Source organism: Propithecus coquereli, unplaced genomic scaffold (genome assembly GCF_000956105.1).
Source record: "Propithecus coquereli isolate 6110/MARCELLA unplaced genomic scaffold, Pcoq_1.0 Scaffold672, whole genome shotgun sequence".
Lineage (NCBI taxonomy): Eukaryota > Metazoa > Chordata > Mammalia > Primates > Indriidae > Propithecus > Propithecus coquereli.
This window is the reverse complement of record NW_012152752.1, coordinates 425,444-439,250: the sequence shown is the minus strand read 5'-3', so window position 1 is coordinate 439,250 and position 13,807 is coordinate 425,444. Positions and strand designations below refer to the sequence as shown.

Genomic DNA, 13,807 nt, shown 5'->3' with positions numbered 1-13,807 from the left:
TCCCGGCCGTCTCCAGCTGCCTCCTGCCTGTATCTCGAATCTCTGCCACCCTCCATGCAGCCACGTTTGCTGGCCCCCTCACATCCCCTGCCGCCCCTGCTCTGGTGGTTTCAGAATCCCCAGAGTATCCTTGGGACAGGTGGATATCTGCCCCCACGTGAGAGATGCTGAAGCTGTGGCCCAGAGTGGGGAGGGCACTGCCTGGAGGTGCCCTCTCCAGCCAGCGGGGTGGTGCACTCGGGTCCCCAATGTCTGGCCAGGAGTACATTCGTCACCTGGGTGGACCAGAGTGGCTTGAACTGGGGGCTGGAGGAACAATGTCTGAGGGACAAAGGAGCAGTCCCCACCTGTAGCTGCCACCTGCCAACAGACATGGCCTGAAGCCCAGTAAAACCAGCCACCAGTGCTGGTGCGAGGGATGGGCCTTTGGTCACACCAGCAGGGAACCCTGGGTGGGGGGTGTCCTCTCCAGCCTCCCTCGGCCCAGCCTGGGCCCCCTGAGCAAGGGCAGAGCGGGCTCCAAGTCACTGCCCTGGGCCCTAGGCCGGGCTTCAGGTGCATTGCAAACCCTCTCCACGTCTCAGTTCTCTTCTCTGTAAAACAAGGAAGGTGGACAAGATGTCCGAGGCCCTTTGTCCCTGACATCCCTGCTGAGGAACCCCGACTTTTGTGCCCTGCCCAGTGCCCAGCAGGCCTGTCTGGGCTGGCCAGAGCATCTCGCCATACCCATGGGCCTGGGAGAGGAAGTCTGGTGGCCTGTGGCTCCTGACACCCACGACAGCTGTTTCTGGCCTTCCTGCAACCACAGAACCTACTCCTAAAGCAGGCGCGCCCTCATGGGGCAAGTGGGTAGGACAGGTCTCCGAGGAGGTGCCTGGGGAGGAGGAGTGGGGTGAGAGGAGCCTGGCTGGTTCTGACCCTGGTGTGCGGGCCACACCTCTGCAGCAGGATCTCTCCTGGGGGGCTGTGGCCCCTCTCCCCCAAACGTCGGGCCTCAAGCCACCACCTCTCGTACATGCTGATCCCCCACCTGCCTGCCCATTTATCCTCTTCCCAGTCAGCTCCTACACATCCTTCGAATCCCAACTCAGACGCTGCCCCCAGGCTCCTCTGTCAGTGCTCTGGCCCGTCTGGGTTGAGCATGTATCACTTGTGCATTTCTGGAGATGCCATGGCAACAGAGCATCCCCAAGGCCTGGACCCCGAGACCCGGGTAAGGGTCTGCATATGACAAGCCCTCTGTGAGGGTCCCACCTGCGGCACCCCCCCCAAGCCTCAGAGATCCCTGGAGGTGGCTCAGAGAGAACTGGTCTCTCTCCTCACGTGTTCCAGAGAGATGGGGCACAGACAGCCCCCCAGCCCACCCCAGAGCCTGGGGGGCCGTGACACGGTGCACACCTGCACACCTGGGCCTTGCGGGGCCTCACTTTCCCCACCTGAGAAGCGCAGGGGGCAGGGGAGAGTCTCACACCTCTGGTCCATCATTCTCTGGCTCTGGTGGCAGACACCATCAGTGTGGGCTCTGGCCCATCTGGCTCCCATGCCAGCTCCTCCTGGGAAGCTGTGTTACCGTGGGTGGGTGCCATAGTTTCCGTAACAATCCCCACCCTCAAGGTTGTCGGAGGGTAAGCGAATTAACCCAGGTGGAGCATCAGCAGGGGCCACACACTCTCCTCCTCATCCCACCAGCCCAAGCCCTGCTACACCAGGCCCACAGCTCCCCCTGGGTGACAGGCCAGGGATTGTCACCTGCCCATCTCTCACTTCCCTCCCGGCCAGGCAGAAGGCTGCAGAAGCAGTAAGTGATGTGTCAGGGCCACTCACGGGCATGACACAGGGAATGCTGCAGCCTGTCTTAAAGGTCGGGGCGATGGCCATCAAGACCTTGGATTCAACCTCCAGCCATGATGGAATAACGGAGACTGAATTTACCTCCCTCCTGCCTGAGCAATGAAAACCCAGACAAAATCTATGAGGCCGTGGACAACAGGTGGCACAGCCCAGTGGTCCCTGGGAGCAGGGGAACAAATCCACCACTCCTAAGCCGCAGCACAGGGAGGGCCGACCCCTGGTGGAGTCCAGTGGGCTTGCTCAGAGTGTGGCAGTGCAAGACAGAGTCCTGGGGGGAGACAGCTGCACACAGTGAACTCCAGAAACTCGCAGAGCGTCTCCCTCGAGTCTTCCACTGACGCTGAGCAGCACACACATGCGGATACTCCTGAGGCTGGGGAGAGAACCACCGGAAAGGAGCAGCTGGAACAACTGCCAGTGCTCATGCAGGCCCAGAGTGGAAACCCCTCCTAACACACAGGCCTGCAGGACAGTCCTCAGAAGGACATTGCCTAAAGAGTGCGAAACAAGTCTCAGACCGGGCATAAGCAAGCTTTCTCCACGAAGGGCCAGAAAGTAAATATGTTAGGCTTTGCAGGCCACATGTTCTCTGTCACTGCTACTCAAACCTGCTGTTGCGGCAAACAAGCAGCCACAGACAGTACAGAAACGAATGTATGTCTGTGTTCTATTATTTTTAAAAGCAAGAAGTCAACTTAATTTGGCCTGTGGTCCATAGTTTGCCCACTCCTACCCTAGACTTAAGTTGGTTCTGGTTCTGCTTAATACAGCTTTACAGCAAGCCTCAAAAGCATTAGATTGTTTCCAAGTAACTTAACTGCATCCCAAAACACAGCTCCAAAATACTTAAAGGAAAAAATAAAACAAACAAACAAAAAAACCCACCATGTCTGGTATCTACTTAAAAATTACCACATATACACAGAAACAGGAAAGTAAGACTCACATGAAAAATCAATCAATCAACATTGACCAAAAACTGACACAGATGTTAGAACTGGTAGACAAAGACATGAAAACAGTTATAACTGTATTCTCTATGTTCAAAAAAAGGAGTGAAGAAATATTTTTAAGCCAACAAATTGAATCTTAGGAGGTGAAAAATGCAACATTTAGGATGAAAAATACATGAAGCGGAATAGATTCAACACTATAGAAGAAAAGATTAGTGAACTTGAAGACTTATCAATAGAAATTATCTAAAATGACATACAGTGAGAAAGACACTGAAAAACATGATCACCGCATCAGCAAACTGTGGATCAACTTCAAGCTGTCCAATATATGTATAATCGGAGTCTCAGAAAGTGCTGCGGTTGGGAGTAGGGGAGAGACAAAAAACGTGAAAAGAAAAATACCAAAACACTCCCACATTTGATAAAAACTAAATTCACAGGTCCAAGAAGTTCAATGACTTCCAAGCAGAAGAGACACGATGAAAACTATGCCAGAGAACATCACAATCAAATCACTTAAAAATCAGTAATAAAGAAGGATTCTCAAAAGCAGCCATTGCATATTGAGGGGCAAAGTAAGCAGATGTGTCCTCGGAATCAGTGCAAGCCACAAGACAATGAACAACATCTTTAAAGTACTAAATAGAAAAAACCATCAACATAGAATTCTACACCTGGAGAAAACATCTTTCAAAACCAGATATATTTTTCAGATACAAAAGCTGAGAGAATTCGCCCCCAGCAGACCTGACCACAGTTATTACCAGCCCCTTGCAGAGGTGGAGAAACTGAGGCTCCGGAGTGCTGTGGCTGCCTCCATGGCATGGGCTCAGGCCCTCCTCTCACTTATGGGGGGTGTGGAATGGAGACAGAGCTACTCTCCTGTCCCTAACCCCCCTCCTCCAGCAGCAGGCTGGGGACAGACCTGGCTGCAGCACCTCAATGTCCCCACGTCCCCCTCAGGCTGGTTAGATTAATGAGAAGCCACCTGAAGAGGCCTGGGAGGGTTCTCTGGGTGTTAGGGAGACCTCCTGGGATCCCTGGATGGTGGTCCCTGCCAGCTCCTGGCACTCTCCAAACCAGTGTGCCCATCCTGTGGCTCTGAGGGCCTGTCACTGAGAGAGGACTAGTTTCAGTAACAGCTGCATCTTGCCTCCCAGGGTAGAGGGGGTCTGTGTACTTGGTGACACATGCTGACCCCAGCCCAGCAAGGATAATCAGGCCAACCAGTGAAACACTCATATGAGTGTCCCTTTTCTGGAGAACACGGAGGAGTGGTGATGACTACTCCCATTTTCCAGAGGGACACTCGCTGTCCCAGGGCCACAGAGACAGCCAGCAGCAGAGGCCTCCTGTTCCCAGGCTCTCCTCTCCATGGCGGAGCCTGCGTCGCTCCCAGCTCTGAGTCCACCCACGGCCTCCCAGAGCCCACCTTGGCTCCTGAAACAAATACCTGACCCTCAGCACTGTGCTCAATGCCCCTGAGCCTCCCTGGCTCTGCCACGCCCTCCCTGGGTGGCCTACAGAGGGTCACCTCCCCGCTCTAAGCCTCAGTCTCTCTTCTCGGTAACGTGGAGTTGAACTGGATGAACCATGAGGTCCCTTTTCCCTCCGACATTCATCAGCTCTCTGAACGCCTTCCCCACCCTCTGGCTCTTAAGACCGAAGCCTCATTAAAGCCAATTAAAGGAGGTGCAGGCCTCATGAGCACCAGGTGGCTGCAGTGGGTCAAGGGCAAGAAGTGCGCACTGGTCACACCCAGAGCAGCAGCCCGGGAGGCCCGGCCTCGCCCCGTGGCGTGGACGTCGGCCTCGTCACCACGGCTTGGGGATGCTGCAGAGACGAGGGCTGGCAGAGCTTGGGCAAAGGCTGTCAGGTGACCAGGGCTTTGCCCCTGGATGAGGCCAGAGGTAAGATCCCTCCCTCTCCTCACCAGCCACAAGTGCTTCAGAGCACCCAGACCCACAGGTGCAGGGTCCAGCAGGACTGCCCAGCGTGGCAACAAATGGCACCAGCCGAGAGTATCAGAACCATAGATTTGAAAGCCTTTAAGACCTCAGCTTCTCCAGCGTCTAAGATCGACAGACAATGATGTCACAGAGCATCTTAATCCCCGGGGAAGCCTGGCCTGGAAAGGACTTGCCAAAGGTCACACAATGAGTCAAGGGAGGGTTGAGGCCCCTGGGCCACCTGGAGTCCACATCCTCTCTGCTGCAGTCTACCAAGACTCTGCTTGAATGCCTCCCAGGACAGGGAGCTCACCACTTCTCATTCCAGACTACTCCCAGGGAAAGGCTCTCAGGAGAGGGGTGAATGCCGGTTCTGTGCCAGGTTCCACACCAAGTGCTGTACATCCCCCCTTTTTCCCTTTACATCTCACCGTGGGTTTATGAAGTAAGTGGTGGCATCACTGTGGCACCAAGGAGAAAGGAACGAAAGGTCAGAGAGGCAAAGCCACTATTTCGGGGTGGCCACGAAAGATAACAGCAGAGCTGGGGCTCGGGCCTGGCTCCACATGATACCAATGCCTGTCTTCTCACCATCCCACGTGGCATTTAACCTGGGAACGGACCTTCCCAGGGTTCATTCAGATGAAGAAGCCTGTTGCAGCTCACCCGGGCCAGGGCAGCGTGTGCCAGGGTGCGGGCGAGACCCCAACTTCCTCCCGGCTGCTCTCTACGCGAGGGCAGCTCAGTACTTCTGGGCACTCATGTCTGCTACTGCTTCAAGACAAGTGCCCGGTCCCTCTTTTACAGATGAAGAAGCTGAAGCCCAAGGTCCCCCAGCACGTGAGTGGCTAAGTGGGGTAGGTGAGCCAGGACCCTCAGGACGCCCCAGGTTCAGGGCGAGTCTCCGCACAGGGGAGACCAGGGCCTTTGTGGAACCCAATCCAGGCCAGCCACGCCAAGGACCTCAGTTTCCTCGTCTGTGCTCTGAGCGTCACGGCAGGCCCCACCTCTTGGGTGACGGGAGGGAGGGCGGCCCCGCGGCTGTGCAGCTGCCTGTGAGTGGAGCGTCTGGGGCGCTGTGCCCCTTCCTCGCAGAGCTCCTTCCTGGGAGGGCTGCTCCGACTCTCCCCGAACGCTTAATTAAGACGCAAGCACCGTGGGACAGGGAGCCTTGAAGAAGACAGGAGCCAACACCTGGGATTATGTTATCAGATGGTTCCCCACCCTGACAGAGGCGAGCCCTGGGCACTGGCTGGGAGCTGCCAGAGCAGGCAGAAGGCAACTGCCCCGACCCGTGGCAGCAGCCTGGGCATGAACCTGGGCCACTCGATCCCGGGGCTCCAGCTGGGCCACGCCAGGGCTTCTCACGGCCCTGCAGGCTGTCCTGGTGCTGCCTAGCTGAGGCCTGCGATGAGAGCCCGCCCTCCTGGTCCCCAGGAAGGGACCAGGCAACTCCCAGGCCACAGAGACGGGCAGTGGCCGTGCTCACCATCGCCCTGTTCCTTGGAGTCCCAGTGTGCTCAGACTGCTGCCCCACCCGTCCCCTCACCAGGGAGCCCAGGGTTCGGGTGCCAGGGAGCCTCATGAAAATGCTTTTACTGTCCTGAGTCAAGCTGGGGGCAGGCGTGAGGCTCCGAGTGCCCATCGAGGGGCAGGGCTGAGAAGACAGCGACACTGCTTCTCCAGGGAACGGGGGAATCAGACCCGGGGTTCTGGGTCCAGCTCCGCCAGTTATCAGCCCTGTGACCTGGGGCAAGTTGTTCGCCCTCTCTGAGGCCCACCGAGCCTCGGTTTCCTCATCTGAACAATGGCGACAACACCTCCTTTATGGCGCTGTGGTGAGGATTACAGGGTGTAGGTGAAGTGCCCACTCAGCACCTGGCGTGGAGCTGGCGTTTGGTAAACGCCTCATTAAGCCGCTTTTATTCTCCTGGAGCCCAGCCGCGGGCCAGGTCGTCGGCGCGTGAAGGCGGGGGCTTGGCAGAAAAGATGTGCGGTTCATCAGGCATCGCGAAACTAGGTTCAGCGTCACTCCTCTGGGCCTCTGTTCCCTGGCGTGGCGGGCAGAGATCTGGGCTTCGAGGCTGGCCTTGGCCGCTGCACCGTGCCCTCCCTCAATCTCCTCAACTGTAAAATGGGGAAGGCATGATTCGCCCCTGCCCCCAGGGCCTCACCCTGGGCTGCCAGGGGGCCGGTGAAGGGATCCCACAGCCTTCCCCATATCATTCTGGGGGCGCTCAGCATCTGCTGGAAGAGCCACTTGTCTCTGGCTGAGGCTGTCCCTCCCTTGCCCCTTCCCGGGCCGGCCCAGCCTCACCCCTCTCTGAGGCTGCAGCCGAGCACAGCCAGGGCTTGGCCCTCCTAGGCGTGATCCTACAGGCCCAGCCTCTGGTATGCAGCTGGAACCCCACAGCGCGTTTTCCCCAGACAAATCACTGGCTCCCGGGGGCAGGGGGAAGGGCAGGCGGAGGACCTTCCATACTGGAATCGGAGCCCACTGAGGCTGGAGGGAAGCTGAGAGGGCAGAAGCTGCCGTGGTTCCAGACCACATGCCAGGGGAGTGAGACCCAGGACCCATCTGCCTCCTGTCCCAGGAGTCTAGAATCACCAGGCAGGAGGGGGTCAGAGCTGAAGGGACCCTCAATAGTCTTCGAGGCCTGTACCCATTTTACAGATGGCATGGCCGGGGCTGAGAGAGGAGCTGGGACTTGTCCTGGTCACACAGCCAGGCAGAGGCAGAGCAGGGACCTGACCCCAGCACCCTTGGCTCTTGGTACTGTGCCCACTAGCTCCATTCCAGCATTTTGGGAAGGGGTGGATGTGGCAGTAGTCCTGACAGGAACACAGCCGCTCCCCTGCATGCGTGTGCGTGCTGTGTCACTTCCCCGCCCCAGGGTCTGCCTGTTGTGCTGACGACAGGGCAGGTAAGTGAGGAGGTGGCGGGCTGGGCCTCCCTGACTCAGCGCCAGCAGCCCTCGCCCAGAAGGCCCCAGTGGGAAGGGGACAGTGTGAGGCCACGTAGCCTGGATAGAGGGATCCCTGCGCCAGGCCACGGGGTGGCGGGGGGCACGGGTTCTCCCTACACTGGTGCCAGGTGAGAAAAGAAGGTGGGAGCAAGGGGACAACAGGTGACTCACAGGGAGAGATAAGGCCGGGAGAACTCCCGGCAGGCGGCAGACAACGCCCTGTCAGCATCGGTCAGTGTCCCAGCCCAGCCCCTGCCAGCCTGGGAAGCAGCTGGGCCAGGGGAGACGGAGGGTTGCAGGTGGCCTGGATCAGCTGCCCCTCCAAGGCCTTGCCTGTCACTTTGTCCTGCTAGGGCCAGGGCACAAGGGGTAGGGGACTGGTCCTAGAGTTGGAGGGCAGCACAGGCCTGGTCCGCCCTCCACCCAAGAACTAGCTAGGTGACCTTGGGCAGGGACTGACCAGTCAGGCCTTAGTTTCTACATCTGAAAAATGGGGCAGATAACGCTACCGGAGATTATAAAGTGCCTTGCACTCAGTAAACAGCAGTATTGTTATTACAGCCCCTACAGGCCCCATTGGCCTTGGGTCCCAGGACGGATATGGAAGGGAAGCACTTGGGGTCAGAAAGCAGGGGCTTGGCTCACCACGGTGCTGTGAGCCTCAGTGTCCCCGTCTGTAAGACGAGGGGCTTGGCCTCCATCAAGTCTAAGGCCCCTCCTGTTGGACCCTCAGGGACTCCGTGCAGTCTAAGGGTGGGGGTGGGGGGAGTCTCAGGGTGAGTGCCCTGTCTTGAGGGGTATAAAAGCAGAGGGCAGTGCCCACCTGTGGGGGGCTGCAGGAAATCACCCATGGTGGTGCCACACAGACAGACCAGGGCTCAGACCTGAGACTGACTTCTTCCTGGCCATGTCACTTTAGACAGGTGACACCAATAACCTTGCGGAGCTTTCCTGGGAAGCAAATGAAGCTCTGGGGCTCATGGGACTGCGTGGAGTGGCTGGGTCTCAGCTGTGGCCATAGAGACAGGGGAGGAAGTGAGGCCCAGCAGAGGAGCCACGAGTGCCCATTGCTGGGCTGGGCTGTCCGTCTTCCCGTCTGCGGGAGATTAGACCCTCTGGTTCTTCCGTCTGCCTCCTTCCTATTGCTGGTGGGGAGGAGGGGCATGAAGCGGGGGACCCTGGCACAGCAAACCAAGCCCCCTCACCCAGGGACACAGTTTCCCCATTTTTAAAATGGGAGTGGAGGCTGGGTAAAGGGGTCCCAGCAGGCCCTCTCAGGGGACTGGGTGCTACGGCCTCCAGCCAGAGTCATCTCCATCAATGACAGCAGCACCTTCCTACCCCGTGGCAGGTGTGGGGTGTGTCATTTTGCCTGAAAACTGGAAAGGTCCCTTCCTCCTCCTCCTCCTCTTCCTCCAACTCCTTCCTCATTCCGTCTCCTGATAGTCCATCTCCACAATAGCCAAAGGTGCAGCTTTTATCCTCACCACCTCCGCTTTATAGGCCAGAAACCCAAAGCCACAGAGCTGCCGGGGTCAGCCTGCAAGGTGGGAGCAGGCGGGCTGCGAGCCAGGCTCCAACGTGACTAGCTGACTCAGCCGCCCCTGGTGGGGCAGGGACTCCACCTCCCTGGAAACCTGAGCCCAGGCCACCTCGTCAGCTCCTGACCCATTTCTGGTTTCTCTGCCCACGTGCTCCCCCAGGCTCTGTCTGTCAGCCAGGATGGTCCCCAGAGCCAGCATTCCAGCCTTGTGCAATTAGCCACCCTGCTCTGGGACTAGAACAGTGAAGAGGTGAGAAGAGGTGAGACCCTGCTAGGACTACCTTATCCCACAGTCACGCCAGGATGTGCTTTGAAACGATGAAAAGGTACTTCCACTCAGCAGGAAGGAGCACATGGTGTCCAGCTGTCCAGCAGTGGCCTGGCTGTCTCTGCAAGTGGCAAGCACCCCTTCTCAGAATGCATGTCAGTGTGTCAGCCAAGAAATGGCCACCCACCCACAGCCGGCGCTCTGCACAGCCTGGCAGGAGTCAGGGAGGGAAGGTCCAGAGAATGTTTGAGGTCCCTTCCAGTGGCAAAATCCAATCCAGGTGGACAACTCTCAGCTGGACTCACTTCACTTCCACCAGTGAGGACCACAGCACCCCTACGCATGCATCCCGGCCTGGAAAAGTGCTGCCATTTGCAAAGTTCACAGAGGCTCAGAGAGGGTGAGCAACTCACTCTCACTTGCTCAGCACAGCCAGAAAACAAACAGATTTGAACTCAGACCTCCAGGTCAGCCTCAGATGGACTTAGGCTCATTGTCAATCTCCATGCCCATTTCCCCAACCCCAACAAAAGCTCTCCCCACCGGAGAGCTCAAGGTGTGTGGGAGAGCCTCCTGCTTCTTAGGGTGAATCAGAGGCACCCTAAGGGAGAGTAAGTGAGGAATGGCCCCGAGATTCCTCCCCGCCCCACCCCATCACAGCACCTTCTTTTGGGGAACCTGCTCACCAGGGCTGGGGAAACCAGACACATCCCCCAGATTGCACAAAGGCCCTTTGAGATGGGGCAGCCCACTGTCACCTGCTAGAGGACCCAGGCACTCTACTCCTTGGCAAAGAAACTGAGGAACCCCATGAAGCCGGGGAGGAAACTTCCTCCCAGGAGGCAGCCACGGAAGCTGCAAAGAGACCCCTCCGGACCGCGTTGAGGTCCCCACGCTGGGCGCTGAGCGCGCGAACTGAGGACTGGCCCAGCCCCCTGTCCGGGACTGCCGCCTGCGCTCCCTCACCTTCTGGGCCTGGCTGATCATCTTGCGCACCACCTCCTTGATGTGGGCCTGCCCGTCAATAGGGGGCTGCATGTAGACGCTGGCCCGGGTCACGCCGCGGTAGGCGATGGTGTCGGGCCAGCCCAGGTCCAGCTGCGGGATGGAGCGGTCCGACTTCTGGGGCCAGTACTCCAGCGAGAGCAGAGGCTTGGCCTCGGTGGGGGCCCCTCCTGCTCCGCTGGCTTCCTCGCCGTCCCCGACCGCGAGGTCCACAGGCCCCTGGCAGGGCCCCACGCCCCGAGGGTCCTCGGAGCCCGGGTCGTACACCTCGATGGTCTCCAGGATGCGCCTGAGCTCCAGCTCTGAGAGGAAGTCGCGGATGTTCTCCCGCTTCAGCACCTCATAGAAGGCGTCGCGGCCACGGGCCACCAGGGCCTCCAGCGCCAACCGCTGCTCCTCGCTGTAGAAGAACTCGGGCTTGGACTCGCTGGAGCGCCAGTTCACATGGTTGTCGTCCAGGCACTGCACCTGGGAGAAGGCCATGGCGCCACCTGCCCGGGCCCTCCTGCCCGCGGTGGGTGGGTGACGGGAGCGCTCGGCAAGGTCACGGTCCTAATCCAGCCTGGCTCGGGCACAGCGCGCTCCGGGGCCGCCGCGCCTCTGCTTCTCTGCCCACAGGCGACCTGCGGAGAGACCAGGTGAGCTCGGCGGGGCAGAGGGCAGGCGGCGGGGAGGGGCGAGGCGGGGGTGGGGCCGGGAGAGGACGTGCGACTGGAGGGCGGGCTGGGGGCGGGAGGATGTCGGGTGTGGGGACAGGGCCACGTCCCCAGGCCCGGCGTGCCTGTATGCAGAGGGGACAGGGACCCGCATCCCAGAAGGCTTCCGAAGTGTTCGGCAACTTCTGAGGGAACCCCCAGAGGTGTGCGGGAGGAGGAGGCGGTCTCGGCCGCGCCCTGCATCTCCCGGGCTTCCGGGAAGGGAGCGGTCTCCAATTCCCCGGGCGCCGGAGTCGGCAACCCCAGAGGCCTGCCCGGAGGAGGCCTGGGCTCGGGGAGGGGTCCAGGGGACCCGGAAGCGCGGCGGGCAGGCGGCGCCCCGCGGGGCCCGGGATGGGGGGGCTCCCGGACGCACTTACCGGGCGGGCGCGGGGGGAGCGGGGCGCGCATGCGGCGGGGGGCCGGGGCCGGGCAGGGCAAGGGCCGGCCGGTGAGACTAAGTGTCGCCCCGCCCACCCCGCCGCTGCCACCTGCGGTCACGTGCCGCCCCGGGGCGGGGCCGGAAGCTGATTCACCCCTCGACAGACTCAGACAGACGTGGGGCCAGTGTGCCGCCCCTATTCCCCTGTTACTTGAATTCTGAGAAAGCTCAGAGACCAAAGCCCCGGAGCTCCTGGGACACTGCAGCCCAGAGTGGGGCAGTGTTCTCCCTGAAGTCACACAGCGGGTCAATCGGGGGCTGCATGTAGACGCTGGCCCGGGTCACGCCGCGGTAGGCGATGGTGTCGGGCCAGCCCAGGTCCAGCTGTTGAGCTTTGGCACCCCCGTGACCCTAGGGCCTCTTGGCCATTCTGGACCAACCGTTGCTGTGCCCAGTCTTGCAGGTGGGACGGAAGTCCGTGCGGCTGTATAGATACCCAGGCGTCCAGTGTTAGAAATATGGCTGGGGTCCTGGGCTGGAAGCCCCCAGGCAGGGTTTGGGTACTGTCTGATCCCACGTCAGGGGCTTTCCCAGAGCCGGTGTGGAGCGAGCAGGCACCCAGTTCTTAGTCCTGAGCCCTGCTCCCTGCTGGGAGGGTGCTCCTGGCTGGTCCTGCCTGGTGAGTAGTGCCCCACCTGAACCCTGGGGCAGGGAGGGGCCCAGAGGGCTGCCGTGGGCTGGGGTCAGGCCCAGCTCTCTGCTTGGCTTCCCCTGGGCTTGGGACCCCAGTTATGGGGGCGTGTGGGGACCACATCTGAAGGCAAGCTGTCAGGGCCCTAGGATTGCAAAGCCCATTAAACCTAGCCCAACAGGGAGCCCCCACCCCATGGCGTGGTGCAGCCAGTCTGCTGGGCACCCAGGCCAGCCCTCCCCTCCCCCATCCTTGCTCTGGATCTGGATGGGGCTGGTTTGAGGCCCTGAGGACACTGCTCTCTGATGCTGAGGACTGGCTGATGACATCTCCAGACCTTGTGCCCTAAAACCCCCTCCCCCAAGACCTTCCCTGACATCCATCACCTATCAGGCCTCCTTGCCCCTGAGTCCACTGCCCTGAGCAGTGACTGCTCTCTCTCAGGCCTAGCACCCTGTGGTTCCCATCACTGGCCCCTCAAGCCTCAAGTCTTGCACTCCCTGCCATACAGCCCCACCCTGGCCCTGAGGGCTTTACACTGTGTCTGAACCAGGGGCCCTGGAGGTCAGGCCCCTCCCACGCACAGGCACACAGACCTGCATCCTCCCCTGCCTCCAGGGCCAGAGAGGGGTGGTGGTCCCAGTGGGTGAGCTCTGCCTGGATCCCTGAAGCATCATTTATAGTCTCTCTGCCACTGTGGACCACCCCCCAAGACCCTCTCTGAGCCTCAGCTTCTCCTTTTATTCTTAACAGTGCACAGAGGCCCTGGGGCTTAGGGCTGAAAGACCTTGGGCCTTCCAACCTCTGCAGTTACCTGCCCGTAATTATCGATTCACAGGGAGTTGTAAAAACAAATGAATAGGGAGGTCACCTGCATCCTTCACCCAGTTTCCCCCAATGGTGACATCTTGCATAACAATTGTATTAAGACAATGATATCACAGCCAGAAAATTGACATTGGTGCAATCCACAGAGCTTATTTAGTTTTCACCAGTTTTACGTGCACTCATTTGTGTGTGCGCATGTAGCAATGTTTGCAACCTTATTTCGTGTGTCGATGTGTATAACCATCACAGCAAGACACAGAATTGTCCCTCACCGCAAAGCTCTCCCTCTGTACAGCCACACCCACACCTCCCCTCCTCCCCCATCTCTAACCCCTGGCAACCGCTACTCTGTCCCACAACGCTACAGTTTTGTTGTTTCAAGGATGCTGTATAACTGGGATACACTGGATGCAAACTTTTGGGATTGGCTTCTTTTTCCCACTGAGCATAGTTGTCCAGTGTTTCATCCAGGTTGTTGTGTCTATGAAGTTTGTTCCTTTTCATTGCTGACTAGCATTGCATGGTGTGGCTGTGCCATGGTTTAACCATCTCAGTGGCTGAAGGACACGTGGCTTGTTTTCAGCTTTTGATTATTGCCAGTAGCCTGCCACGAGCATCCATGTGCATAAATATACACGGTGTGGGGGGCCGCACTTGTCTGGCATAAACGCCT

The 13,807-nt window shown here is 59.2% G+C and overlaps 2 protein-coding genes across 4 annotated transcripts in view; one reads left to right on the top strand and one right to left on the bottom strand.

The window, feature by feature from the left end:
• The window catches only part of FAM83G (family with sequence similarity 83, member G), a 29,763-nt gene extending 18,603 nt beyond the window's left edge, over positions 1-11,160 (bottom strand). Inside the window, exon 1 of the mRNA XM_012660665.1 lies at positions 10,500-11,160. Within this exon, the coding sequence (XP_012516119.1) occupies positions 10,500-11,021 (522 nt within the window). The 5' untranslated portion in view covers positions 11,022-11,160. The remainder of the gene's footprint in view (positions 1-10,499) is intronic.
• SLC5A10 (solute carrier family 5 (sodium/sugar cotransporter), member 10) overlaps positions 1-13,807 on the top strand; it is a 66,636-nt gene that overhangs the window by 39,746 nt on the left and 13,083 nt on the right. The window lies entirely within an intron of this gene.